This window comes from Pocillopora damicornis, chromosome 3 (assembly GCF_964200805.1).
Source record: "Pocillopora damicornis chromosome 3, jaPocDami1.2, whole genome shotgun sequence".
Lineage (NCBI taxonomy): Eukaryota > Metazoa > Cnidaria > Anthozoa > Scleractinia > Pocilloporidae > Pocillopora > Pocillopora damicornis.
Window position 1 is genome coordinate 25,206,035 of NC_142672.1, and position 27,950 is coordinate 25,233,984.

At 37.1% G+C, this 27,950-nt stretch overlaps 1 protein-coding gene and 1 pseudogene across 4 annotated transcripts in view; one reads left to right on the forward strand and one right to left on the reverse strand.

Annotated features, from left to right (window-relative positions):
* LOC149049018 (guanylate-binding protein 6-like) overlaps positions 1-27,950 on the reverse strand; it is a 76,839-nt pseudogene that overhangs the window by 48,549 nt on the left and 340 nt on the right. The window contains exons 2-7 of the transcript XR_016184753.1: positions 27,533-27,685; positions 27,183-27,186; positions 26,677-26,849; positions 25,899-26,083; positions 24,818-25,077; positions 24,244-24,505 (exon numbers count right to left, since the gene is read on the reverse strand). The product of XR_016184753.1 is annotated as a guanylate-binding protein 6-like (transcript). The remainder of the gene's footprint in view (positions 1-24,243; positions 24,506-24,817; positions 25,078-25,898; positions 26,084-26,676; positions 26,850-27,182; positions 27,187-27,532; positions 27,686-27,950) is intronic.
* LOC149049023 (NLR family CARD domain-containing protein 4-like) lies at positions 11,046-21,246 on the forward strand. 3 transcript variants are annotated; one of them, XM_089201421.1, is made up of 5 exons: positions 11,046-11,770; positions 12,136-12,318; positions 13,507-13,605; positions 14,017-16,871; positions 19,476-21,246. In XM_089201421.1, the coding sequence occupies exons 1-5, from the start codon at positions 11,047-11,049 to the stop codon at positions 19,659-19,661; spliced, it is 4,047 nt and encodes a 1,348-aa protein (XP_089057547.1). In that variant the 5' UTR covers position 11,046; the 3' UTR covers positions 19,662-21,246. The 3 variants fall into 3 exon arrangements, with proteins under 3 accessions (XP_089057547.1, XP_089057546.1, XP_089057545.1); XM_089201420.1 differs by lacking the exon at positions 19,476-21,246 and adding an exon at positions 17,057-17,116 and having other exon boundaries at positions 14,017-16,865; XM_089201419.1 differs by lacking the exon at positions 19,476-21,246 and adding an exon at positions 16,949-17,078 and having other exon boundaries at positions 14,017-16,865.

Here is a 27,950-nt window from a genome sequence, read left to right on the forward strand (position 1 = left end):
CACTAAGTTTGAATCCTATACTGGTGAGATAACTCCACCTGTAGTTCTAATTAACTTTCGATGGCTTCACTTCAAACAGCTTTGCTTTGCCCAATTTTTGTTAAAATTTCTTGTTCATTCTAAATGAAATGCATGGGAGCATAATTTGTTACTTGATCACTTCTATCAGTCTCTTACCCTTGTGAAATGGCTTTTGGAATTCCTAGGAATTCCTAGGATTTTCCTAGGAATTCCTAAGAATAAAGGTGTGAATTTTCACAGTAAATTTGGACTGGGAATTCCTAGGAATTCCTAGGAATTCCCAACCATAACAACTCTGGTTCTAAAAACCTAGAAATTCCTAGAAATTCCCAGAAATTCCCAGAAATTCCCAGAAATTTCAAGTTTATAGCCAACAGGACTTGGAATTCCTAGGAATTCCTAGGAATTCCAACTCAGAGAACCAATGACTTTCCCTGAAAAGCTGTAAATCTAAAAAATTTCTAGGAATTTCTGGGAATTTCTGGGAATTTTTGGGAATGTTTAAGAATTACTGGGAATTTTAAGCAAAAATTTGAGGCTAATGATATAAAATAAATACTTTAAATTAAAAAAAACCCAGCTAAAATTCAAGTATTCAATGAAATTTATTTAGAAGCTTAATTAAGGCTTACATGTAAAATATTTTTGATTAAATAACATCAATGTGTGGTAATATTAGGATGGAATTTGATTTTTTTTTCTTTTCTTGAAAACTTCATACGGATTAATCCTCAATTACAGCTATTCATATAAAATAGTTCTAATCAATCATTAAATTTGGTTTGACACAAATTGTGAATAAAATCTGTTGATTCTTTTCCATAAAATACAATATCTTAAGTTATATTTGAAAACCAAGCACTCTTGGGAGTGAAGGGGCTAATTACAGACAAATAAAATTGATTTTTTGATTAAAATCTTGTTGTAACTGTAACAATAAATTAGAATGAAGTTATCCTAAACTGCAAACTTAGCTGCTGTTTGTACTGTTTGTATTTTTTTTCCTGGGCTCACAATGAGTTGGCCTTGAATGAGATTGTTAACAAGAACCTTGGATATTTTGTATCTGGATTCCTTGATATCTGAATTTGAAAAAAAATAATATATTAAAATATGTATATTTAAAGCTCAGACCAGGCTTTTAAGATGGCTATGAGGAAAAGGGCATTCATTGGATTCTCAAATTGAGAAATCTCTGTTATATTGAGTGACTTTTATATTGGAGTTAGTACATCTCTCTCATGGATTTTACTAAAAAAGGGCTGAATACATTATTTTGTTTTTACCAAGGAGGGCTTCTTTATGTACTAAGGTTTGTTTAATAACAGTTCCTATTATGAATCTTGAATGTTCCCAAACGTGACGAGAGGAATCTTGAAACCTTACTGATAGGTTTATTTCATTGTAAAGCATAAGCTTAAGAAACTGCGGCATGCAAGTGACCGATTCGATTCTCAGAATTATTCTAGTTTCAGTTGCGCCGAGCGTTACGTAAGCTTAATTCAACCCGCTACATCTATTCTTTTATAAGATTTTGATCACGTAACGAATATCGCAATTTTTACTCACCACAAACTTTCAAAATCGTAGCTTTACAGATGGCCACTCGACCCTTGTTTGTACCAGTCAATATGTCAACTGTTGTCCCTTCTTTTAACTCCACGGCGCCAACGACTTTCTTTTCTTTTACAACACTCACGCTATTCTCGTTTTCCCATTGAACCACAATAAAAGCTATCTTTAGAAATGTTATATTAAGCAAAACAGTTGAGAAAAGCGATCAACCGATCCAAAGTACATTCAAAGATGAGCGCCAAATGGAGTCTTCTTTGTTTCCGATCACGGGCATGATCACGTGGATCTTTTAGGACTTTTAGGGCTAGCAAAGTGAATCCGCTGGCTTGCCGATTGTAATGTTAAGAGAAGTGCACAACCTTATTTTGACTTCTCCGACCGGTTCTCTGCTTCTAGAAGATGGATAGCTTGGTGATACAAATAAAGATGTGAGCTCACTCTATGTAGAACTAATCGAAAAGAATCGATCGTATTACAAATGCACGATTTGTGGCCGAAAGTTGTCGAGGAAACAAGGACTCGAAACTCACTTGAGTTGTGTTAATGGCCAAGGTGAGAAATAACACAAGCCAATCACAGTTTTGAATGCGACTACAAATCGTCTTTTACCCTCATACTTATAAAAGAAGGATACCACATTCGGAAGTATAAGAGATACATAGATGATCCCAGTGTACCAGTACCTAAATCTACAAAGCTTGACCGTAGCAAGCGTTGAGCAACACGTTCCAACACCGCCATCTCGATTCCTCAGTCAGTCGTTTCCAATGAACTTAAAGCAGTATTGACAACAGAGTAGAGTGCGTCTTACAAAGGAGAAACATTTGTACAAGAGACAGGAGTAGCTATATGCGATTACAGAGGTGCGTTGGAACTCTGGTCCACAAATAGTTATGCACTGCCCGAAGTGAAAAGTGTGAAAGTGTAAAACAATCTTGTTGATAGCTGACAGACAGAGAAGAACAACAAGTAAACTTAAGAGCTGTTATTATTGAAGTGTGACTATCACTTTTCATTTTTATATAAAGAAGGACTTGTAATTTGCACCAAAAATAAAAAGATGTAATATTTTTTTGGGAGATCCAGTGATTGGGACATTTAAGAAATTAAGTTATGAAAGGAAACTTGGTTGGTACTTCTCACTACTAACAAGTCTTGTTGACAAATATTTTCAGATCAGAGTTTCAAATAAAGTAAATTGAAGACGTCATATAAAAGGTGTTTTTCCTCTAAGGGAACATTGACTACCTCTGTCTTGTCTGCATGCCAAATGTTTGCAAAGTGTGTGGATGATCCACAAGTATTGGAACATATACAGAACATTTTTGTAAGAGTTCCAATACTTGTGGATCATCCACACACTTTGCAAACATTTGGCATGCAGACAAGACAGAGGTAGTCAATGTTCCCCTTTTCTTACAAAAATGTTTTGTAAGAATAAAAATAGCAAAACAAATTACAGCAATTAGTCATGAAAATAGAGCAAAAAACTGAAAAAAAAAGCAGCAACAACAATCATGAAAAAAGAAAGATTAATTAGGTGTTGAATTTGTTTGTCTAAGGCATGAAATTTCTACTAAAAGTATTGTCAACAAAAAGTCTCTGACAGCGTTTGAGGCAACTGAGCTTGACTGTTCCAAGGTTTTCTAACAAAGGCAACCAGTAATGTAGGTTAGGGAAGTAAGATGATAATGTAATTATTGTTAATTATTGTGGAAGTTGGCAATTTCCATTTAACATAACTGACAGCTGGTTCATGAGAAAATCCATATTAATGTCAAGATTTACTAAAACTTAGTTTGAGTAATAAATTTCATGATCTTTAAGTTATAAACATGTACATGTATGTATATCTCTTGGTAAGTTTTGTATAGCATACCTTTTATTGAGCCAAAGTTTTAAGTCTCTGAAATTACTCTTTTTCTTAAAACCTTCACATTCAAGGTATTGAGAATTTCTTAGAATTTATGTGGACCTCAGGGTATTAAAATTGCCTCAAATTCAATTCCCAGAAATTCCCAAGAGTTCCACACTTCTTAAATTATAGGTAGTTTGTAAAGCTGAGAATTCCTAGGAATTCCTAGGGATTCCAAGTCCTCACAAAACTGGAGTCTTCCTTTCCCAGAAATTCCCAGTAATTCCAAGCTTTTTAAATCAGAGTTAATTTGCATAGTTGGGAATTTTTGAGAATTCCTAGGAATTCCTAAGAATTCCTAGGAATTTTTAGGAATTCCTAGGAATTCCCAGAAATTCCCAGAAAACTGGGAATTTGGTTTGCAAGGGTCATTTGCATAATTGGGAATTTTTGAGAATTCCTAGGAATTCCCAGAAAACTGGGAATTCAGTTCGCAAGGGTACCTCTGTAGGGTGTTTATTTTATTTTAATTTACTGCTTTAATGATTTTTATTTTATATGTGGACTTGAAAGTTTGTCAGAGTATAGTAAAGATTAGTATTATTTCCAGTGCCTACAAGCTTCTCGTTACTAATCTGAGCTACTTTGAAATGCTCTCTTGCTTCTTTTTGTATTTCAGTGTTAACCCTTTAATCCCTAAAAGTGACCAGCATCTAATTTCTCCTTTCAGTATCATCCCTGAATCCAACATTAAGGTCATGAGAATAAAGGAAGTGATAATAAATTGAAAAACCTCTTGATTGTTAAACAAATTCCCCTTGCTAGGACATCAGGGATTGTAAAGAGAACAGTATGGAGAATATGCATACTGATGTTAGGGTGTAAAGGGTTAACTCAGGGTCTGAAATTAACTTTTTTACTTTGGTGCCACATTGCTACATTTTGATTTAGGAACCAATCAAAGTGCATGTATAATTCAGCTTATCATATGGTAAATGATAATTGATCCATACGTGTTTTACTTCCTTGCAGCTGAGTTCCAGAATATTCTGAATTGGGGTTAAGTTCCTTTCCAACAGCTGCAGGTTTCCTGATACCTGACTGACTGAACAGCCAGAACTTACAGTGATTATGGCACAGAACAGTTATTTTTCCAACAGCTGGTTGAATTTTTTGCTGTCCACCAGATTAATTACTTCCTAGAAGCTTGCTGTGAATGCAACCTGCCACACAATCTACTGGGTCAGTGGTTTATCTGGTAAATGGTATTATTGATCCAATCCAGCAACAGCAAGTACCTGAGAGTTTAATTCAACTACAGCTACCATCTCACAAGAGAAGCAACTTGAAAAGTGAGTGTTTATCTTGTCTGTATAATTGAAATAGATATGAATTTATGTATTGAAAAATAAAGATAAAAATAATGATAATAATTATGATGATAATAATGATAATAAATAGACCTTCAGCCAGCAATAGAGCTTCTAGTCTGCAACACAGTTTATCAACTGATAACCACAACTACTTGATTTGAGCTCCATTACACAGTACATGTACATGTGTAGGGATACATTGTACACCGCAGTATGACGGTTAACATTTTCATCTTTCTGTATGATAACATCATATTCTATTTTATAGGTAAACAAGTATTAGCATGACATAGTATAGTAAGGTAAAAACATTCAGGAATAAAGTTACATTACAGACAATTCACAGAATCAACACAAAATTACCCTTGCGAACTGAATTCCCAGTTTTCTGGGAATTCTTAAAAATTCCCAACTATGCAAATTAACTCTGATTTAAAAAGCTTGGAATTACTGGGAATTTCAGGGAAAGGAAGACTCCAGTTTTGTGAGGACTTGGAATCCCTAGGAATTCCTAGGAATTCTTAGCTTTACAAACTACCTATAATTTAAGAAGTGTGGAACTCTTGGGAATTTCTGGGAATTGAATTTGAGGCAATTTTAATATCCTGAGGTCCACATAAATTCTAAGAAATTCTCAATACCTTGAATGTGAAGGTTTTAAGAAAAGGAGTAATTTCAGAGGCTTAAAACTTTGGCTCAATAAAAGGTATGCTATACAAAACTTACCAAGAGATATACGTCCATGTATATCACTATGAACTGTACTTTTATGAAAATTCCATGAATTTCATGTGAAAAACCCATGAAGATCATTTCATGGCCCATGAATACTGCAAAATGAAATTTCATGGGGTTATTTTTAGCCCTGAATTTTCCATGAATTAGGGGAATTTTTTTCACGACCCATGAATTTCTTCAAATTCTTTTTTTATGACCCATTGATTTGCCATGGAAGTCATCAGAATTAATTTCATGACCCATGAATTTCTTTATATGCCTACTTTCATGACCCATGAATTTCTTCAAAGTCTACTTTCATGACCCATTAGTTTCCCCAGAAAGTCATCAGAATGAATTTCATGCCCATGAATTCCAATCAAACAGCATTTCATGGGCTAACAATTTATTTGTTTTGGGAGAACAAAATTAATGGGCCATGAATATTCCCTGAAATCTGTTGCCTATGAATTTCATTGATGAATTCATAGGCCATTAAAAGTGGTAATAATGAGTTCATCACAGTCACTGATTTATCAACGAGCTGACTTTCATGATCCGTGGAACTAACTTGTTATAAATTTATGCACTGATGGAATTTTGGCGTACAGCGCGAAAACCGTCGAATGAAAATGTCCCTAAACATGTTAAGTGGCCTTTGTTAACGTAAAATGTACAGGAAATCACAAAACAATGACTAAAAACAATGGATCTTCAATTTGCTCCTTTGTTGAGACAAATAGGGCTGGAGGCAATGACCCAGATGTTTGATCCTCACTTTGATTTTTTGGGGCCTTTTTGCCTTCGCCATGCCTGGACGACTTTGTTGAATTTTTTCTGCCTCACTGCTGGCTTTGATTGTTAGCCATGACTCTGGAAACCTGTTCAAGGCCTTCTCTTACATTCTTACGGCTGAGGAATCTTCTAGGGCTTTTCCAGTAAGGCACCTGCAGAGTACAGATGCTTAAGTTGCACAGCAATAGTACGCATTGCATCTACACGAAATGTGGAACAAAACAATGAAAAATCAATCACTTTGTCACCTCAATTTGGAACTTTGAATAATGTGCAAATGTAACCTGAAAAAAATGCTATTTTTACCTCGTTCATAGAGTCGCCGGTTAACAGAGGCAGGCCATCTTCTCAGTCGGGATGAAACGTTACCTTCATGTATTCATTGAGATCGCCTTCTACAACATCGTTGTTGATTTCGTGATCGCTTTCACAGGAATTACTGTCGATGTCAGCTCTGACTTTCTTGGACTCTGATGCCCTGTCGATTGTTACTTGCTTCGAATTCCAAATACCGAACAGCTTTTTGTGCTGCTTTATTTTGTAAGATTACAGACGCAGCAACGAGACCTCTTCGGAGTCATTTCGTAACGTCGAACACGATAACCTGTGACTTCACTATGTGACCGCTGACCTATGATGGCTGCGATGAGCTAAGGTCACCACGTGAAAGTACACGTGATTTACGAAGAAGTGGCGGTTTTTTTCGTACCTCGAACGGAATGGTTCCATTCCAATTGCATTTCTCGTAGTGTTTGTGTAGCAGTCTCTTTTTTTCCAGATCAACGCAATGGACCGTCTGAAAAGTTTTTTCAAAGAGGTTTCCTCAAGATGAAGTTATCGACATGTATTACAACGTGAAGGGGTAAGTTCAAGTTTGGTCATCTTATTACGCGTAAACATCGGAGAGCGCGCGCTAACTATTGATTTAACTTGAAAATTTTTATTCTGTGATCATCTGGCGAAACATCACAAGAGTTTGTATGGAAATACCTACGACCGTTCTTAGGAATAAAAAATACAGTCAAATTCTGAATACGAAATACCTCACCTCACTTCCATAGTGCGTCGCTTAGTATCTGACGGCTTCATGTTGAAAAGAACCTGTTTTGGCGAGTTATCCATTTCTAGGTTTACTACGTACATAAGAAAGGCTCTTAGATAACTGATGATGTGCTCCCTTTATTTTGCAAACAGTGAAGAGTGTTGGTCTACAAAACTGATGAAAGGAAATGCACACTTGCTAAAGCAGCCTATCTTGGTCCAAACGATGATGAAGATGCAAATAGTAATGATAACCGAAAGAAGGATGGCACATTCAGGTGGCCAAAACAGAGAGACACTGACATAGTCAGCCATAGATATATCTTCACACACGCAAGAGTGCAGAAAGCTGGTAATTGTTTTGTTGTTATTTACCTTGAGAGTATTGATCACAAGTGTAAAACATATCAAGAAATTTACATGAATGCTGTTACATAAATAGACATTATAATAACTGTCCATAACATTTTACACATGATATTAGACGAAGGAAATGATATTTGAAGTTTAGACAAAAATACATCAAGCCAGTGAGTATATTTTCAATAATTTCGTCCAAATATTTTTCACATCAAATTTATTATATACCTTCAGAAATATAGGAGCAGAATCTGTCTCCACAAGGAAAATCAGTGATGTCAAAATAGAGCTAAAAATCATTAACATCGTAATTGTATGCAGAAAATTTCATACCAACTTTTTTATTTAAGAAAGTGTAAACTGAATTATCACAATTTTGGAATCCTAAAGTAATATTTATGTACAGCTGGTGAAACAAAATAAACTATCAGAGAATCCAAACTTCTGGTCATGTCTTTCATGTGTGTGTGCTTGTACAACAGGACCAAGAAGTTTCACAGATAGGTTAGTTCTTCAGTGTATAATTTAAGTGATAGTGTATGTATTACAGTTATGGTATACTGCAAGCTAAACACTGTAGTACAGTCTTTGGTACAAGAAAAGTGAAGAATTTTTCATTCCAAATTCATAGGGTTTTCAAAGAATTTTCATGGTGCTTGCATATTCCTAACAACCCCATGAAAACTAACTGGCAATTAACTTTCATGTGCCATGAAAAAACCATGTAGAGGCCATGAAAATTCAAGGAAAATTTTCATGGTCAATGAATTTTTAACATATTCACAGGATATTCATGGGTCATGATTTGCTGCAACCCATTAAAAACTAGTGACCTTTGACACCATGAAATTTTGGGCTTGAAATTCATGGGTTTCTCAGTACCTTTGAAAAGGCCATGAAATGCCATTTTCATGGGTATTTCATGGCTTCTAGGTCACTTTACTCAATATTTCATGGGTCGTGAATATGGAAATTTTCACAGGTTTTTCATGGGATTTTTCAGGTCTTTTTCATGGCACTGAGACCATGAAAATGTCATTGATTTAACCATGAATATCCTGTGAAAAATCTGTGAATTTACAATGAATTATTTCACAAGATTTTCATGGGTTTTGAGTTCATAGTGTATGTTTATAACTTAAAGATCATGAAATTCATTATTCAAACTAAGTTTTAGTAAATCTTTACATTAATATGGATTTCCTCATGAACCAGCTGTCAGTTATGTTAATCCAATGTACTCATATCACAGATTTGCTTTCTAACCTCAAAGGACTCTTGGATTCCATGATCACAAAATATTTTTATTGTGATGCAAATTAATGTCTCATGTTCACTGATGTGTCAAAATCATCAAACATTCATCAGCTGTTCCATGGTACACAACTTCCACAATAATTAACAATAATTACATTGTTATCTATAATTAAAGAACTTTGTTTGTTATGAACATAAGTTACTTCCCTAACCTACATTACTGGTTGCCTTTGTTAGAAAACCTTGGAACAGTCAAGCTCAGTTGCCTCAAACACTGTCAGAGACTTTTTGTTGACAATATTTTTAGTAGAGATTTCATGCCTTAGACAAACAAATTCAACACCTAATTAATCTTTCTTTTTTCATGATTGTTGTTGCTGTTTTTTTTTTCAGTTTTTTGGTCTGTTTTCGTGACTTAAATTGCTGTAATTTGTTTTGCTGCTTTTATTCTTACAAAACATTTTTGTAAGAGTTCCAATACTTGTGGATCATCCACACACTTTGCAAACATTTGGCATGCAATCTTTGAGAAAAAACACCTTTTAAATGACGTCTTCAATTTACTTTATTTGAAACTCTGATCTAAAAATATTGGTCAACAAGACTTATTAGTAATGAGAAGTACCAACCAAGTTTCCTTTAACTTAATTTCTTTAATGTCCCAATCACTGGATCTCCCAAAAAATAATACATCTTTTAATTTTTGATGCAAAATACAAGTCCTTCTTTATATAAAAATGAAAAGTGCAAGTCACACTTCAATAATAACAGCTCTAAAGTTTACTTGTTGTTCTTCTCTGTCTGTCAGCTATCAACAAAATTGGAAATTAGCTGAGGCTCCACTAGGTGTTTGGTATGATCTCTGTCTGCTTCTTAGTACATGAGATATAAATAGCTCATCATCTGAGTTGGAGTCTTCAACTTGATTGAAATTCTTAGCAGATTTCTTTGACACAGTTCCTAGTCAAAATTTTCTCTTGTGTCAGATTTGATTTTGTGATTCTTGACTATATAGTTAAGAGTGTTTCTACAGCTCTGACCATATCAATTGCCTTATCAAGTTTTAATGCTTTGATTTACTTCCTAGCTAATCACAGCTTTTTATTCCTGTTACCAATATGTGGAAGATCAGTTCATTGTTTAATACACCATAAGCACCCAGTAGATGCCAATTTTTGTTGTCTGTTTTTGGTGTCAATGTTTCCATCTTCATGGTTGACACTGTTAATTAAGCAGTGCTCAAAAATTGAAACAGTTGGGTTCTTTGTGATCAGCAACGTGGTTAAAATATTTAGCTCTTTGGTAGGTTTCCTTGAGGGTTACTATTTTGTTAATATAAAGTGAACAAGCAAACATTCCAAAGTACTCTAAAACTTTACATGTAATACTCTCCCAACAAATTAAATCATTTTAACTTGAATCAACCATTTAAACACATAAAAAAATTATCACCAAGGGCTTTGATAAGAACATTTTTCAAAAAAGTGTTTCATATGTAACTGGCTGCCTTTAGGAAAAAGATTTTAAACTTAAAAGTAAATTCCATGTAACCTCTGGGCACTGGGCTTGAGACAATACCTTAGGTTGACATTCTTTATCATGTTTTGATCTGAGTACAGTATAAGCTTAGTTGTACAAACTGGAGATGTGTCCAGTTTTCTTTGATATTTGCCACCAGATGTGATTATTCATATCTGCCAGGGATTTTAAATCTATTTGGTACAAGGTCGTGTAAAAACACAAATCTATATTTGTATTTTGGCTTTGACACCTACCGTGATTGATTTTGTCTTTTTCAGTTATTAAGACTAATGATTTTAGAATGATTGTCTTTGTAGATTTGGGCAGTGAAGAAGATAATCTTTAATAGAATTCAGTGTTCCAAAATAATTTAACATTAACTTCTACAGTTGGATCAATTTAACACTGATTAAGTGGGCTGGACTGGAGGCTAGTCATTGTGTCCAGGCTTAATTATGGGAAATTAAATCGCCAGGTGATAAGTTGCTGAATTCTAGTTTTTATATTTTCTGTACTGCTTTTATTTTCAGAATGGGATTTGTAGTGTCAAAAAGAGCGAAAACTGATGAGAACAGTTCAAAGAACATTCATGTTGACCCACCAAAGATCAATTTTAGTCTTCCAGAGAAAAGTGAACTAACCCAGAATATTAAAAGTTGGAACAATGTTCAACTTCCAATTGACATTCTGTTGTTAACAGTGAAGGACTGTGAGTTCTTAAGCTGCTACTATTACATTAATGATCCATTCAGAAGCTATGCTAAAGGGCTTGGTCGTGTGTACTTTGGCAGCCTTGGTGAAGATCAAGATGTTAAACTGAATGTTGCTTTGATGAAATGCTCAGAGGGCTCTAAAATTCCTGGTGGTGCTTTGACTGTTGTAAAGAATGCTGTCACTCAGCTGAGGCCAAAAGCTGTCTTTACTGTGGGCCACTGTAGTGGTATGAATCAGGAAACAACAAAGCTGGGGGATGTGGTTGTATCAGAAAAGCTCACAACCTATTCCTATCAGAAGGTTACACAGGATGGAAAGAAATTTTGTGGGTTCACAACTCCGGTAAGCAGAGACATCGCTGAACTCATCAAATGTGCAGGTGATGGTTGGAATCCACCCCTGGAAAATCCTAAAGAAAGGAAAGTTGAAGTCCTCTGTGGTGAGATTTTGAGCGGTACTGAGGTTGTGCAAGCTGAGTGGCGACGGGATGAACTAGTGAATTCATTTCCTGGAGCAATTGCAATTGAAACAGAAGGAGAGGGTAAGATCTCTTTTTCCTATGAAGTAACTGTCTGTAAAATCTGCTCAAAGAGGTATTTGGATATATTTGTATCCTGGGAGAGAAAGAGTTGATACTGATATGTGGAAGGTAAGATTTTCTGCAAGTGTTGAGAGATGCACTGGCTTGTGAGTGTGTGAACATACTGGATTTAAGATCAAGAGGTCTGGGTTGAAGCCCTGGGCTAATATAAGGTAATATTTTTGTAAGATGACTTTCCAAAATGGATCTCTAGTTCCTTACAAATGTTTGATAACAATTTGGTAACAGTGGGAGAGGTTAAAATCAATAGATGTTGGAGAATATTTGTTGCTCTATTCATAATAGCTTGCTGTTGTATGTCTCAGGAGTCTTCAATGCAGCACATGATCTGAGAATGGAGTGGGTCGTCGTCAAGGGTATTTCAGGATATGCAGATGGAACTGAAGCAAAAGAAAACTGGCAAACATTTGCAAGTGTAACAGCAGCTTCTCTTGTTGTCAGCATTCTAAATGACTGCAGTATTTTTGGAGATTGGCCACATTGCAGAGGTAAACAGATCAACTTTTATTATTTTTAGGCCTACAGTACATTTGCTTGCAGTCACTAGCTAGTCTTGTATGCTGTTTAGTTTTGTTTCTTATAAATGTGCTGGAACCGAATTATCAAAACTGAATTAAAAACATGATTAAGGACCTCCGATCATGTGCTGACCAATCAGAACAGCTCTTGGATCAGAAAGGTTACATGTTTGTGAGCAATTTCACAGGCTCTACTTATTTATGTTGGGCTGGGCTAACAAAAGGTGAGAAATTCAAGATAATGATGTTGACCTCAACTCAACATAGAGAAGCTCTAATTTTCTTTCTATAAAGATTGATGGTTGGATGCTTTCAAGCTTTTGATAGCATATTTTCCCATATTCTCCCTCAGGGAAGAAGACTCCAACCCCCACATAATACATCCAGAAACTCGTGCCTTTAACGCCCCCCGCCCCCCACCCCCACCCCCACCCCCCACCCCCCATCCCCCATCAGCCTAACCCTTATTTTATAAACCACACACAACCCAATCGGTCCAACAAATGGCTAACACTCAAAACATCAGCTTTAGAAACTCTTTACGGTCAGCAATTTACTTTATTAACTCAGTTAATAAAACCAAATTATCATTGCTAACTGAACAACAGTTAGGACTTGTTGTTAGGAAATCACTTAACCCTTTTACTCTTTTATCTCATTAGTAATTCTTCTAAATGACTGCCATACAATTCCTATGATTTTAGTTCTGAGAATTTGTTATTTGATCAATTAATATCCCTCTAATTGATATTTCTCTTAATTCTCATTACTTGCCTGCTTGATGTTGTATGGATATTGTGAGGAGAAATTCTGTCTTGGTCACTCATGGGAGTTAAAAGGTTAAGCCATCATCGTTGTGTACAAATTTCCAGTATGTCTAGAGAGACTTGTAGGTCCCTTGGTGCCTCTCCTAAGAACTGCAGTTGAATGTTGTATTCTTAGGCAGAGGTAGGAAGGATCACACATGTCTTAAACTCCTCACGTAGTTTTGCATTTTTAGAAATCTTACACTCACATTCGTTTTCGTAGAGAGCTTTGGAAGCAAGGTTAGGACACAGTATTCGAATTATGGTGGTTTGAACTGCATGTAGCTGCATGTCTGTCCTAAACCTTATAGGGCTGTCTAACTGCTGTCTGTTTGATTTTGTGTTCTTGAAGATATTTCAACTGACAGACAACATTCACCACTGGTAGAACCATCCTTCTCTAGTGTCCAGTCTTCTCAAGAGCAACATGTTTCGTCTACCAAAACAGCTGGTATGTATTTGAATGAACAGATGTAGTAGGAAACTGTTTCTTTTATTCTTATTACTGTGAAACTTACCATAGAGTTCTCTCTTGCCTAGTGGGAGGGATTCAGAGCGCAGAATCCGAAGGTCGTGAAATGAGCCCACGATTCTCCCCTTTACGGGAGGATCGAAGACTGCACTCGAGAATTAGGCGCAAGTCGAGTTTACCCCACCCTACCTTAACAAAACACCGAAGTGACCAGATTAAGAGAGAAAATGTGAATATTTGCCCTCGAAATTAAAAGAGTGGCGTTGTCAAAGTTACAAATTACAGATGGAAAGATATTATCCTCTCACTGTTTAAAAACCTGCTCGAGTAATTTTCTTTTCTTTGTGAGAGAGAAAAATTTTTACTAAGCTATTCGTTTTTTGTCTACAGACTCGTCTGAAACGGAATTTTTGGAATGGTGCCAGAATCAGTTGAGGACGTTGTACACTGACACCATGTGTCAAGTGAAAATAACACCATGGGACCCAGACAACACGGTACACATAAATGACATTTACGTACAGTTAACGTGTTTACAAGACCGCAGAAAACCTGACGGGACAACGAAAGAAGAGCTGGTTGACAGCAGTAAAGTATTTGAAGGTGACGAACGTCATCCCAATCGTAGACGAATTCTAGTGTATGGAAGACCTGGAATAGGAAAGTCTACTTTCACTCAACAAGTAGCTGTGAATTGGGCAAATGGCAAAAAGGAGATCCTCAAAAAGTTTGCTCTTTTACTGTTAATCAGGTTGCGAGACGTTTGTGATAATCCGGACCTCTGTACCTTGTTGAAAACTACTGAACTGTTGTCTGCTGATAACCCGATGGCAGTCAATAACTTGTGTGAATATGTCCGTCAGAACCAACAGAAAGTGCTGCTCATTTTGGATGGATATGATGAGTACAGCGGTGGAAAATCGTCCTTAATTCATCAGATTTGGAGAGGCAGTCAGCTGAGAGACTGTTGTGTAATGATCGCAACGCGGCAAGAGAAAGAGGATGAACTAAGAGGGCCAAGTAATGCTCAGTTTGAACTTAACGGGTTCGATAGCCGGGAAAAGAAGGAACAGTTTGCTGGTAAGATTCTTCCTGATGAGGAGGACGTTAAAGGGCTACTTGAATACCTGGAGGAGCATGACCTCGAGGAGATGGCTGAGATTCCGCTATTATTGTTGATGTTGTGTCTTCTCTGGAAAGAGAAAAAGCATCAATTACCAACATCTCGTGCGGACATTTACGTAGAATTTATTCAGACTCTCTTGGATCATATGGCTACTAAAGACTCAGACAACGGCGCAACAGATGAAAGCATAGATAAATATCAAGAGGAACTTTCCAAACTAGGAAAAATTGCCTTTGATGCTCTTTTGGAGGACCGCCTTCATTTTGACTTCACCAAATTTCCGCATGGTGATCTCTTCGAGAAGCTTATGCATGTCGGTTTTTTCCAAGTTTCCAAACTTTCTGCTTTGAATCGTGAGAAGATCGTGTATTTTCTTCACAAGTCCGTTCAGGAGTTTCTCGCAGCCTGGTTCATCGTTCAAGAAGTGAAGGTTAAGAAGAATAAAACTGTCACCTGCCTGTCAGGAATGGATACGTTTGAAAAATCAATGAAGATGGCTGAAGTTCTAAAATTCGTTTGTGAGTTGTCATCAGATGCTTCCGGCATTGTTTTTGATCATCTACATTATATCGCAGAGAAAGAAGGTCTCACAAATTACAATTTCACTAGGACGCCTTCAGACGAAGATTTGTCTTATAAACAAAGGAAGTTCATTGAAGTCTGTGTCGATTGTTTGTTCTGTTGTCCGGCCTCAAACAGACTAACGGTGTATTCTGCATTTCTCTCATGTGTTAACCATGTTGTAATACTTGATGAGAAACACTCGTCTATTGCTGCCAAAACGAACTTCTTCAAACAAACCAACAGCTTTCCAAACTATTTATTTTACTCAGATTGGAAGACTAATTATGATGATCTTCGATCCATATGGTTTGACTTGAACGCGGTCGTTTTAACGTGCTCTGGAGAAATTGAAGATGTAAAAAAATACGCCGATTTACGCGATGTGGACTTTTTCCTCCAAAAAAGCGAAAAGAGAAACTTTATCTATCTATATCGCATAACAGGTGCTGTACTTCACTCTAAACTGTTTTCTGAATTGATATCAGCGCCGGTTTGTCCTTCTCAGCCACCTGTGGATAATCTGGGAAAGAATGAAGACAACAACATTGCGCTGTCTTTGACTGAGAACAGATCTTACCAGACACAACAACATTGTGTGTCACTGGTGAGAGAGGTTGAGTTAAAGAAGGTAACAGTTGAGGATTTTGTTCTGTTGAAGAACTTGTTGCCTTTAGTAACAGCTCCTCGAAATATTGAAATTTCGGGGAGCGAGACAGATGCCTTGGAAGGTATTTCGATTGAGAGCGCGATTTACGGAATTAATTTTACTGACAATCTCCACGAATTAGAACTTTGCAAAATCAATCTAACGGGAAAGTGTGTTGCTTTTATTGCCGAGTCACTGCATCACTCTCCAAATTTGCATAAGCTCTGCTTGTCAAGGAACCCCTTACACAGCGGTGTGAATCATTTGGCTGAGAATCTTCATCACGTGCCACAGTTGACTGATGTAGAGTTAGTTGAAGTACAAATGGGAGAAAAGGAATGTGCTGCACTGGTTGCCTCATTACAGTACTTAAACAAGTTAGAAGAACTGGATATGTCTCACAATGCACTGGGTCACGGGATTATTGAACTGGCCAAGAACCTGAACAGTGTACCCAATCTGACTAAGCTGAACCTGTCGGATACAAATATGGGTGAAGATGAAGCATCAGCACTGGCTCGTGCACTTAAGGATGTACCAGAGCTGAGCTTTCTTGATATGGCTCGCAATGCACTGGGTCACGGGATCATTGAACTGGCCAAGAACCTGAACAGTGTACCCAATCTGTTTGGGCTGGACCTGGTGAATACAAATATGGGTGAAGCTGAAGTATCAACACTGGTTCGTGCACTAAAGGATGTACCAGAGCTGAGCTATCTTTATCTAGGGCGCAATCCACTTGGCAGAGGAGTCAGGGACCTTGCCCAGTATCTCAGCAGTGTTCCTAAGGTGAACGAGTACCTGACCCTGGACCTGGAAAATGTTCAGATGACAAAGACAGAGGTTAAAGAGTTGTGTACAGCAGCAGATAGAAGAGACATTACAATGTTTACCGATTACCATGTAAGTGTCTTTTGTTGTTTCACTCAGTTGTATCTAATTTTTATTTAGATGCTCTTCAGAATAGCACTTGATATTGTTTTCAGCAAGTTGCTTTGGATACAATTTATCAGAGTAGTCTGCATGGGAAAGAATGTAGACATCAGGAACAGTCACTGTTTTGGACATTTACTACGTCTATTTTGTGACATCAGGAGCCATTGTTGGGGGTGGCGGAGACCGCAAACAGCCCATGTTAAGTACGTTTATGGTTCATGTGTTGCTTGTTTGACTACGGTTTCCAAAAAAACATTTTAAAGATTAAATTGAGACGGAAAAAAAAATTAGTTTTTAACACTTTGATACTATTTATTTACAGACAGTAGTTTCCAGTATAGTAGATGCTTGATTACCCTGTAATTGAAAACTCTGGGAGTTCGAATCATACGAGTTCATTCGATTGGTCTTTGTGTTTTGGCGAAATCTTAATAGAGAAATCTTCTGTAGCCATTCCTTACATGAGAGAGAGAGAAAAAGAAGAATTGTGAGAATTTTTCTCTGACCAAACCTCTCTGCGCAACGTTAATTTTTGAAACTTTTTGGCTTGTGTTGTTACTGTGGGATGCTCTTTTTTATTTTTTATGTGACGTGAAATTACTGTTAACCCATACATGCTTTGGATTCGATGACGTTCTTCCTTACAATCTGTACCAGCATCTATTGGCTTTTATTAACAGGAAGCGTTAACCCAACAAAATAAAAAGAACCAAACAAAAAGGATCGTTTCTTGTGTTAAATCCAAGTGCGTTTTTTAAAAACCGAGAGTCATGTTGATTCTATTGTCATATATTTACGTTTTAAAGGCTTGTAATGATAATAGGAAATAATTCACCAAAAGTTGTAGGTGAAATGATTAACATCCAAAAAGAAACTGACACGGTGCTATAATTTACTTGCACTTAAATGGTTTCATTATTCTTATTTGTCAGTTGGATTCTTTTTGTCTTTAGCTGCACTGCCCATGTTGAGTAACTCCGTCAGATGCTCGTAGAGCCCTCGGTCGCCTTTCTCATAGAAACCTATTTTTCTTTTTAAGAAAAATTAAAGAAAAACATTGTAAATAGCGAACTTGTTAAAATGACTATTTCAAACCTTACACAATAAATCCTTTTAGGTGTGTTAAACGAAAATATATGGCTAAACCCTCACCAACATAGAATAGAGAGCAAAATACTCCGTGGTTGGTAATAAGGCAAAAAGAGATAATAGCGAGAAGCAATTGAAAAAAAGAAGAGAGGCGGGCAGGGAATTCGGTGAAGATATATATATATTTTTTTTTCTTTTTTTTTTTTTGGGCGGGGAACTGTGTACTCGTATTGCATAAAAAGGAAGAAAGATGAAAAAGGAGAAAAAAATTAAGCTTCAGCTCGTTGTACCCATTCTGTATCCAAAATTAGAGCAAAATTGTTACGTCCTAAATAAAATAAAGCGCCTGCGGAGATAAATTTAAGTTGTTCAACTAACTATCGTATGTGTTTGTCTCTGCTTGGTCTCGTGTCAGTGTAAATCCTAAAAAGTGATATATTTTTGAACTTCAATTTGGCACACACCTTGGAGCTGGTTCTTTGTACACTTTACGCAGCTTCCCTGAACATAAACAATTCTTATTCTCATCGCCATCACCAGAATAAAGGACCTGCCTTCGTTACTCGTTGCTGTCTTGTCTTTCCTGTGGAGTGTGGGCGTTCCTTTTTGCTTCTAGGAATACGGAAATGGTACATCTTCCTTCCAATCTCAAAACTAAGCAAACTAGAAACTACTGTAGCATGAAATAATACGAGGATAGCTAAGGAGGCGTTAGTTCAGCGAGGCACAAGTGAGAACATTTAAGTTGTTTTGAATTTGTTTTTTTATCATTATTTTTTTTAAGTGTCTCGTATATGATTGAAACAGTATTGTCAGAAAAGTACGGTTTCATTGAGAGGATGCTTCAAGGAAGGTGAAGAAAAACGTTAAAGCGAGAACACCGAATCATCAAAAAGAAATATTTAGAGTTGTCTGACTTACAATCGTGTAACAATTATGTTAGTGGAGAAGTTAACTGGAATAAAACTCGTTGCATGTAGTCGTACAAGGTTGGAAAATTATTGAATGATTTGAATGATTTGTATGCGAAAAATAGTTTCGAAGATATTAGACAGTTTTCGTCCCATTAAAAAAATTAATATTTATTGTAGTTTATGTGTTTGTAAACCTTCATCTCATTTTAATCGTCAGGGACCATTGTTATTTGTTATTTGAAACTGAGATCTTTTTCCTTGCTGTAAAATAAAGTCTTGTGGTCATTTGTAGATATTTGAATTCAAAATAGAATGTTCTCTTTCACTGCTTGCTATAGGGACAAATGTATTTGAATGCGACGAATATTTATCTTGTCTGCTAAAATGTAATTTGAGTATTGCATAGAATTAATGAAACAGGTGTATTTTTCCAAGCGAAGGAAACTTAATATTCCGATATACGTGGGGAGTTTCAAGGTGCTTTAAATATTTATCTGGTGTGAAAATGCAAGTTGAGAGTTTCACATAATTGGTGCTGTGGTTGATGTTGTGTCCTTTTTTTGTCCTGTGATAGGTAGATAAAGGTGGAAGGTGGATCATTCAACGTCTTACAGAAGCTGAGCTGAAAAAAAGAGGAATAAGGTTCAGAAGAGAACAAGATGGTGACGACGACGACGATGATGATAATGATGATGATGACGACGAAGAGGAAGATAGCGATGATTTCGATGATGATGATGATGATGATGAAGCTGACTGAACGCACGAAAGAAAAGGTTCCATGGCAACTGATTTAGTGAGCAGTAAGAAGAATGATATTTCATAATATATCCCATCAAATATTTTTGGTCGCGCGCGTGATTGGTTTAAATGCATCGTGTGACCGAATATCCACTAGCTCAAAACTGCAGAATATCCTTGAATAAACCCTACCTGATATTCCCCGATTTTCAAACTTTTCGTCCATTAGGGTTGTTGTTGGCCGTAGGTTGTTACAGAAGAAAGGACATGTTTTTGTGTTCATACAGTTGTACCAGCGAACACTGAAAAGTGAACATCTTACGTAATAAACGGTGAACTGTTCGTAAACACTTTCCCCGCGCGTTGCAAAAATAATTCAAGGAAGATAAACGCAATAGCCTCTATTTGGCGCAAGAATATTTTCGTATATTTGTCCTTAGATATTATCTGTTGCTCAAAGCTCTCACTTTTCCTCGAGCTTCACTCTCGGAAACTTTTCGCATCTCGGAACGGATAATTTCCGAACAGCAACAGATACGAAAAACAACGTGCATATATTCGCGCCAAATGGAGACTACTGTTTATTTAGAATTTCATAAATTTCTGGACGTGCTTACTGTCTCTTACGGCCCTACACCTATATTTCAGCATAACGTATGAGAGCAGCGTCGAGTTCAAATTGGAAACTTAGATAATTAACCGTCGGTATTTCCCTTCTCAGATCACGCAAATTTTAGTGATTTCACGTTGTTGTTTTGCAGGGGAGTGCTGAGAAATGAACTGAGTTTTAAAACGCATGTGCTGAACCATTTTTCTGCTCATAATTTAGACCTTTAGTTTGTCGTGGTGGTTTGCTGAAGTTCCCAAATTTCTAGTCCCGCGTGAAACGTCTTATACTGTAACCGGAAATGCAAGTTCTTTTTAGCAGTAAAATACCTGGATGTTACTCAGTGTTTTCGCCGATCTGAACGCGAAACGAATTTCTTAGGATATCTGAGTAAAATAGTTTAGCGTAGATCCCAAACGTGACTTTTTGACGCGAAGAAAGAGACTCCTTAGAGACAGTCAAGGGTGTGAGGTGAGACATTGGAGGTCTGGGAAGGAGTGAGAGGAGCTTCCTTTCCTTCCCAAACCACAATTTTCACTCTCCCAATAATTCGATCTTTTCGAGCAGCTAAGACCCTGGCAGAAGGCAAGCTCAATTTATTTAAATTAACTCAAATTAATCAACTCAATTACTTCAAACTAATTAGTTCAATTAATTTTAATTAGCTGACAAGCTTATTTTCTCCTTACAAAAAAAGCCGACTTTGAGAAAAGGAACAGATGAATGAATCCTTGAGCTTGGATCAGTTGACAGGCAGCGTTGAATTTTCAAGTAGGCTTATTTTTCGATGCTTTACATTGATGATGCTTGAAATTGGAGATATATGGAAAATCTTTCATTATCAGAAAATTTTAAGTCGATAGTTGGTGTTACAAGCTAACATGCTTGTTTGTCTCACTTGTCATTGTAAATAGCAATTTAGTTGGTATATTTTTACCCAACGTTGTGACTTTTTTTAGCCTCACTTTTATTGATTTATTAAAAGGATTTTTGTGAATTATCCTTGTCTCTTTGTAGTTATAGATGGCATGAGTGGTTGAAAAAGACGCTAGATACGACCTCTATCCTTGTTGCCTGGATCCTAAAGCACAGCCATTGAAATAGTTCTTTTACGGCTCAATGCAGCACGCACAGAATGATATTTGTGTGCAGAGTTTGAATTCAAGAGACTAGTATGTTGTCTTTAGTTCGACATGGGCAGCCCCTGGATGAGAGGAAAAACTGGTTAATTTTCTTGGTTCTGATTTGCTTTTTTTTCTCGATAATTTATCGCAGAATCTGTCGGCCTGACTTGTGTAACAGTAACGTCTTTCGTGTCCCACCGACCGACCGTTTCTAATATTGTTTTTGATGATTTGTTTTTGTTTGCATGCTTGTTTGTTTATTTTTTTTTCCTTTAACCACTTGTTTATTACGCTGTTTCATTCAATCAGCAAGCATTAAAAGGCATCTATACATCCTTTCCTTTTTACCGCTGTGATTTAATTCTATCAAGTGCTAAACCTGGCGACGAGAAAAACACAAAAGGCGGTAAAAAAGACAGAAATCATTGCAAGCAGTCTCTATTTTTGTCGTTTGTCCCCTTCCTCCCCCATTTCTCTTCCGCAAGAGCGCAGCAAAGCAAGCTTGATATCCCAAACATTTATGATATTTCTCGTACACAGCTTACGATGGTATGTTAGGTTTCGGGGTTAATTCCTGGAAAGGGGGATTTTGTTTGCACTAGCTATTAATAATCAGAAGACCAGATTGGTTTCTTTTTTCAAATTATTTTATTTTAGATCACATTCAAGTTGTTTTGCAGCCCAATTGGTATCACGGACAACAAACAATTTTCACTTTAAAAATAAAATCAACATCATATCCTTTGACAGAAAACGTGTCACATAACTTTCAGGCGGCTAAGCTGATACAATGCAACTACTTAAAAATCGAACCAGTGTTCATGATATGGGATAACTTTAGAGGCCTTATATAACGCTACACTTTGATAAGGTGCAAGCGATCCCGCTCAAGACTGGTATCATTTGTAGCGCTCTATCAAAGAATCCTGGCTTTTGAACTTGAACTCTCCACTGTTTTCTCCATGCCTGCATTTGATTTTTGCATTTGTGCAAGTCGTTGGCTGAGTACCTGGTTTTCTTGTTCCTGTTTTGCCTGCAGCATTTCCATCTAATTACCAGACAGGAAAAAGTTCATGGCATCTAATCTTGTTCACCTCTGTGCTAAAATCGTCAAATTTCTCATTCACTCAGAATGAATTTCTGGTAAAAATACTGAAAAATCTTTCTAGAAAACACCCAAAGGGATATATTCTCGCTAGCGTGATTCAAACTAACGACATATTTTCAGGCATTTGAAGGTGAAAGTTTTTATGAGGTAATATTCTTATAACAAAGAAAGTAAGGAATAATGAATCTAATTTGACACATCAAAAAATTACATTGGAATGGAACCAAGAGAAAATAAGCAGGCAGAGAGGGTGGCCCCTGCACCAGGACTCGTTTAGACGAGATGTCAGCCTTTTGTTTGTTTTTATTTCACCTGCTCTGGTACCAAATCGGATGTTACTCAAAAACCTAGTTCCCAGGAATGAGTGTGCTCACGCATTTTTAGAAGGCTTACTTTTCTACGTCTTTAATTGGATTTCACCACATTTATCACCATAAAATTTGTGCGTCTGTGCTTTCTGGAATCAAAGATGTGCATGTTTAGCGCTTCCGTATGAGAAGGCAAAACTCACAAAAAGCAGTCAATGGTCCTCTTTGTTCCTTTACTCTCTTTTTGTGATCTGGACAAATGGAAATCGTCAAACGATAGATTGCTCTTGATAGGCTTTGGCGGCAATTTCTCGACTCAAGCTCTTGTCAAAGTCCTTTAATTGTTTCAGCACGCCCAAGTATTGTTGCATTTCTCTCATAATTTCCTGTGATGAAAGTAGAACTTTCGTTTACATCGTTGCATTCTCTGTTGGTTTTCTTTGTGGTAACTACCAAGAGATTACAAAGTTATATTCTCTTGTTACTACATAATAGTTACTAAGACCAAGAATCGCTATGTACTTGTATTAAAGGAACTGAATTCGGTTGATATATATATTTTTTGTCCGTAAAACTATTAATGTCATGGAGAAAAAAGTAAGACACAGATTAGAAACCTTTTAACTCATTAATTTGTCTCATTTCTGGTCTGAATTTTTAATTCCAATTAAAACTCTATTTACCGGATGAAACTCGAAGAACACAGCAGCACAAACTCATTTAGCTCCAGTGGCACGAGCTATGTAGTCATCGAACATGACTTTGGCGCCTTCCTTTCCTTGAAGCTGGTCGAGGATTGGGTCCAAGTGTTGTTTTTTGAGGTGCTTCAGGAGAGCGTCACAAGCCTCTCGCGTAAACTGATCATTCTCAGTCTGCCACGTGACATACTCTCGGTCAGCAAACGACTGAGAAATACAAGAAAAAAAGAAAAAGACCTTTTATATTCACAGTGAATACCAGCGTTCATCTTTCCGTGCTGTTGTTAGTTCCCAAACAGTAACTGGACATTTATTGGTTGTTCCTATAAGTAACTTGTACAAAAAAAAATTTGAAATTTAAGAACATTTCTCCCCAGTAAGTCCAACAATGAATTTTGGGAAGCACTGTAACTATTATTTCGTGGCATTCATGGTTGTATAACCAGACAGTTACTAAATATTTATCACTTATTAATTGGAGTTAGGTCCAGTAGATGCCGCCATGAAATGAACAAGCAGTAGCCTCAATCTGACGCGAAAATATGCTCGAAAAATAGTCATCAGAAAATGTGTAACCTTAAGCGGTGAAATCATAAAGAGTTTGTCCTGTTAGAATGTTACCACATATCGAAAATTTTATTCATCCCCACAAAAATTTTGGGGAAACAATGGATGAAGTTTGCAAAAGTTTGTCGGTATCATTTTATTCCAAAGTACTGAATGAGGAATGTTTAAGCAATTTGTAAAACTCCTTACCGCCAGTTCGTTCAGGTACCCCTCGGTTGTAATAGAGGATATTCCGATTGTTTTAGCTTGGAACTGACCAATTGCTTGGTCAAATGCACGTTCATGATATTGGACAGTTTTGAATGCACGACGGCGCTGTAGACATTCATGGCTTCGTGCGTTGCTTCAGAACATTAATCTGCTACAAATGTGTCCCAAGCTGACTGGAGATTAGGAATCACTCCAGGAGTGTTGATGGCCTGCACGTAAAATTCAACCAAGGCAGCCAGACCTGGAAATAGAGTGGGTCATCGAGGGATGAAAATTGTCTTTAAGTTTAAGGACATACTTAATTAGAAAATTATGCAGTAGACAAAAAGTGTAGGAAATAATCTAAAATTGAAAAACATGGCATAAGATTGTGACTCCCATAATTCAAGAAGTAAGCCGCGACTTAAGATTTTGGAGATTAAGCTAATCCCTCGAAATTTGTCTTCAAAACCAGTAATTTCCGTCGGAAAAATGCATAGAAATCTGAGAGAAGTTACGAGTTGCTCTTTCACGGGAGATGAAAGTTAAACGAAGATGCAATAATAACCTTTACCTTCATCAGTCACAAGTTCCCCGTCGTTGAAGCTGTTCTTAGGAGTAAGAGTTCTTTTCAACAAGACCTTGAACTTTTCTTTCCCAGAGAAGAACTCACTGTTGATCTGACTTTTGTTTCTGTTGATGTTTTTCATGACCTCTTCATTTACAGATGGTGGTGGCAGTTTGAAGGCTTCGAAGCCAGGAAGAAACGCAAAATGCTTTTAGCGACTTGTTGGGTGTGGTCTGCCTGTCCCATTCCTTGATCCTTGAAAACCTGGTTGGTTTAAAAAGTAGTTGTAATAAGGAACCAGCCATTTTCTCCTAGGGTGGAAGGGAAGGATTCTGATAGGAAGATGGTTTTCAGTGGGGAACGGAGTGGGGATCAGTCGTTGCCAACAGAGTATGAAGGGGGTACTATGGAAAATTGACTGCGAATTAGTTGCTAATGAGGGGGGGAGGGGGGGAGGGTCACAAGACTATTACAGAGTCTTTTAGGGGTGATCAGGCGAACTTTATTTTGACAAAACCATGATCCTCTGTCATCCCTTTCATATAGACGTTTATATCACGAGCCAATACAAGATTTAGATCCCCATCGCCGATGACACGGAGCATATTACAATGTGATCAGTGATCACTGTAATCAAAGTAAACCAGTCAATCAGTCCCTCTTTGTTTATAGAACACGACTACGTTTTAAGGAAATTCAATATGTATATTAACTGAGCAGACTTATCCAATTACTGCATGCAAAGAATAAAGAAAGCTTTTATCATTATTTTTGGTCGAGTTGAGAGAACGTCTGAGTTAAGAGGACTTGCAGAGAGACATATACATAGTTATATAAAAAAAGACAAGTTTCTTTCATTTCTGAAACCAGTACACCTCCAAAAAGTTAAACAATAAACGTTACAACCAAGAAACAAAACCATGTTCTCGAACATTCGGGTGTTTTGTTAATATAACAAACTCTAAGAGTCTATTCCGAGAAAACAGTGATATAATCAATATTTCTGCGGCTGTGACAAAGAGTTTTTCAGGGAAGCGTCTGATTAATTCTTTTGTCATTTCTGTCCAACGTTTCAAAATGAGTTGCGTTGTTAGGAAATACTCCTTAATGTCTCTGCAATCTGTTGGAATGGACTGAGTGACATCTCTGAGAAGCCAGATGAAGAATGGAAAAGTCTTGTGGAAGAATTCTAAGTCCTCTTGAGAGTCACTCGCGCTTACACTGCCTTCGTTGGAGCAAAGTCCTATTCGTTGGGACAACTTCATAATAAAACCGTGGAATGTTAAGAATTGTTTTCGTTTCATCTATCGCGAACGATAGCTTTTCTGTTTCTTCTTTGTTCAGCTTGGTACTCTTTTTGGGCACAAAATTCTTTTGTCAAAGGGTTAAAGTTTTACTCTTGCTTACTGAAGAGGATAGACGAGAATTTGCTTTAACGAGAGTTTTTCCAGTGTAAGGTCAACTACCATTCTCTGTTTGAGAAATAAGCCCTACTCCTCCATCGACGCTTAGTGGAAGGTTTGTGATCAAAAAATGGTATCGTTCGTGTCAAAGTTGCAGTGCATGCATCGGTTTTCACGAATAGGCTTCAAGAACTAGTTAAAAAACGTGCGAGAACACTTTGCGCAACCGAAGTCATTTACACATGTTTTCCAAGTGCTTTTCAGCAACCTTTTTTTAAGGTAAATTTACATCTACATGAAATTTTCTCTTGGAATACGCGTTAAACCCGTTGAAATACCGAGCCTGTATTTCACTTATACAAGCCTTTATGTACACGCAGAAATATGCCTAATTTATGGACTCCCTTCCCCCTTCCGCTTATCTCTTTCCCCCTAAAATCTGATGTACTTGGTAAAGGATACTCCAATCCACTGAGGTCATGTCTGGTGGGAATCCCTGCTGAGTTGTAAATCAAAACAGAAGCCAGCAAAACAGTGAGAGTAAATATCTGATTGTCATCCAAACCTTCTCCCATCACTGCATCAATTCCCTCTGAGTCTAATAAGACCACCGTACCTTCCCTGCTGGTGGAGTCCTGAAAAACAGAAATAGCCAGTTTCGAGTGGCACAAGCTCTGGTGTGAAGGGATGATTCCAATTTAACTAGTTTTGGAGGCAGCAGTAACTTGCTATTCTGAAATGACCGCTAAAGCAGCGCAACTTAGTTTTGGTTAGAAATGGGAGTTAAAGTAATTTCAAATTTTGACATTTCTTAGCTTTCATAAACTTGAGATTACCTCAGTGTCTCTAAAAGACAAAAGGGTGCCGAATTTTCTTGAAAAATGTATGTTACAAGAGTGATTCTTCGTTTTTTTTAAAGTTTCCTCCTAAATTGCATATTGCTGGACACAGCAGTGCCAAAAAATGACCCTCCTGCCCCCACCTCAGCCTTTTTAAGAAAGACCTTTCAACAGCTTAATGAAACATTAATATGCCCTAAATATAGTCATTAAAACACATTTTATTGCCATAGAAACCTGGTCTACACATCAAAACATCTGTCTTGCACCCTTAATACTGAATGAGTTCGAAAACTGGTATGCTTTTGCCAATTGAAATTTAGTAATCGTGTCAATAAATGAGCAAGATACGGCTGCAGTTACCAGGAGAACCTCGAGAGTTGAAGCCTTCTTTCAAATACTCACGTTGTTTTGCCAGAACGCAACTGCAAGTTATGGATGAAGCATTTTAATTACCTGATTTCTGTGAACTCGTTCACATTTTTTATGGAACTATCCACATCCAAATTCCAACGGTTTCAGGATCAAAATGATGTTCGAGAGGGAACACCTAGGATTGATCGAAAGCTTCGCTCAAAATATACGACTTCCCTTTTCAGTATGGACCGGCATCGATACAACACACACGGGACCTACACATAGGAAATGTAATGAAACATATTTTAATCAATATCGATAAAACTCTGATAGTTGTAAATCACTCCTTGAAATTACGTTTCAAACAGTCACACCGATTTTTTATATGGGCATACAAAGGATTTATCAGCAGTAATGACAGGCAGACCAAATTTGATGCACGAGTCTCCAAGATTAATATGCAGCCCCGGCAGAGGAGGAATTCAAAAGCCAAAAACGCAGTTTTTTTTAACGCGCTTTGAGTGACAGTCGCAAACCAAA

What these genes read in the sequence shown, in the direction of transcription:
- LOC149049023 (XM_089201421.1), top strand. Translation starts at nt 11,047, where the DNA reads ATGGGATTTGTAGTGTCAAAAAGAGCGAAAACTGATGAGAACAGTTCA. An exon ending in AATTGAAACAGAAGGAGAGG is followed by an intron (nt 11,771 to 12,135) that starts GTAAGATCTCTT and finishes TGTATGTCTCAG; the next exon opens with GAGTCTTCAATGCAGCACAT. An exon ending in AGATTGGCCACATTGCAGAG is followed by an intron (nt 12,319 to 13,506) that starts GTAAACAGATCA and finishes GTGTTCTTGAAG; the next exon opens with ATATTTCAACTGACAGACAA.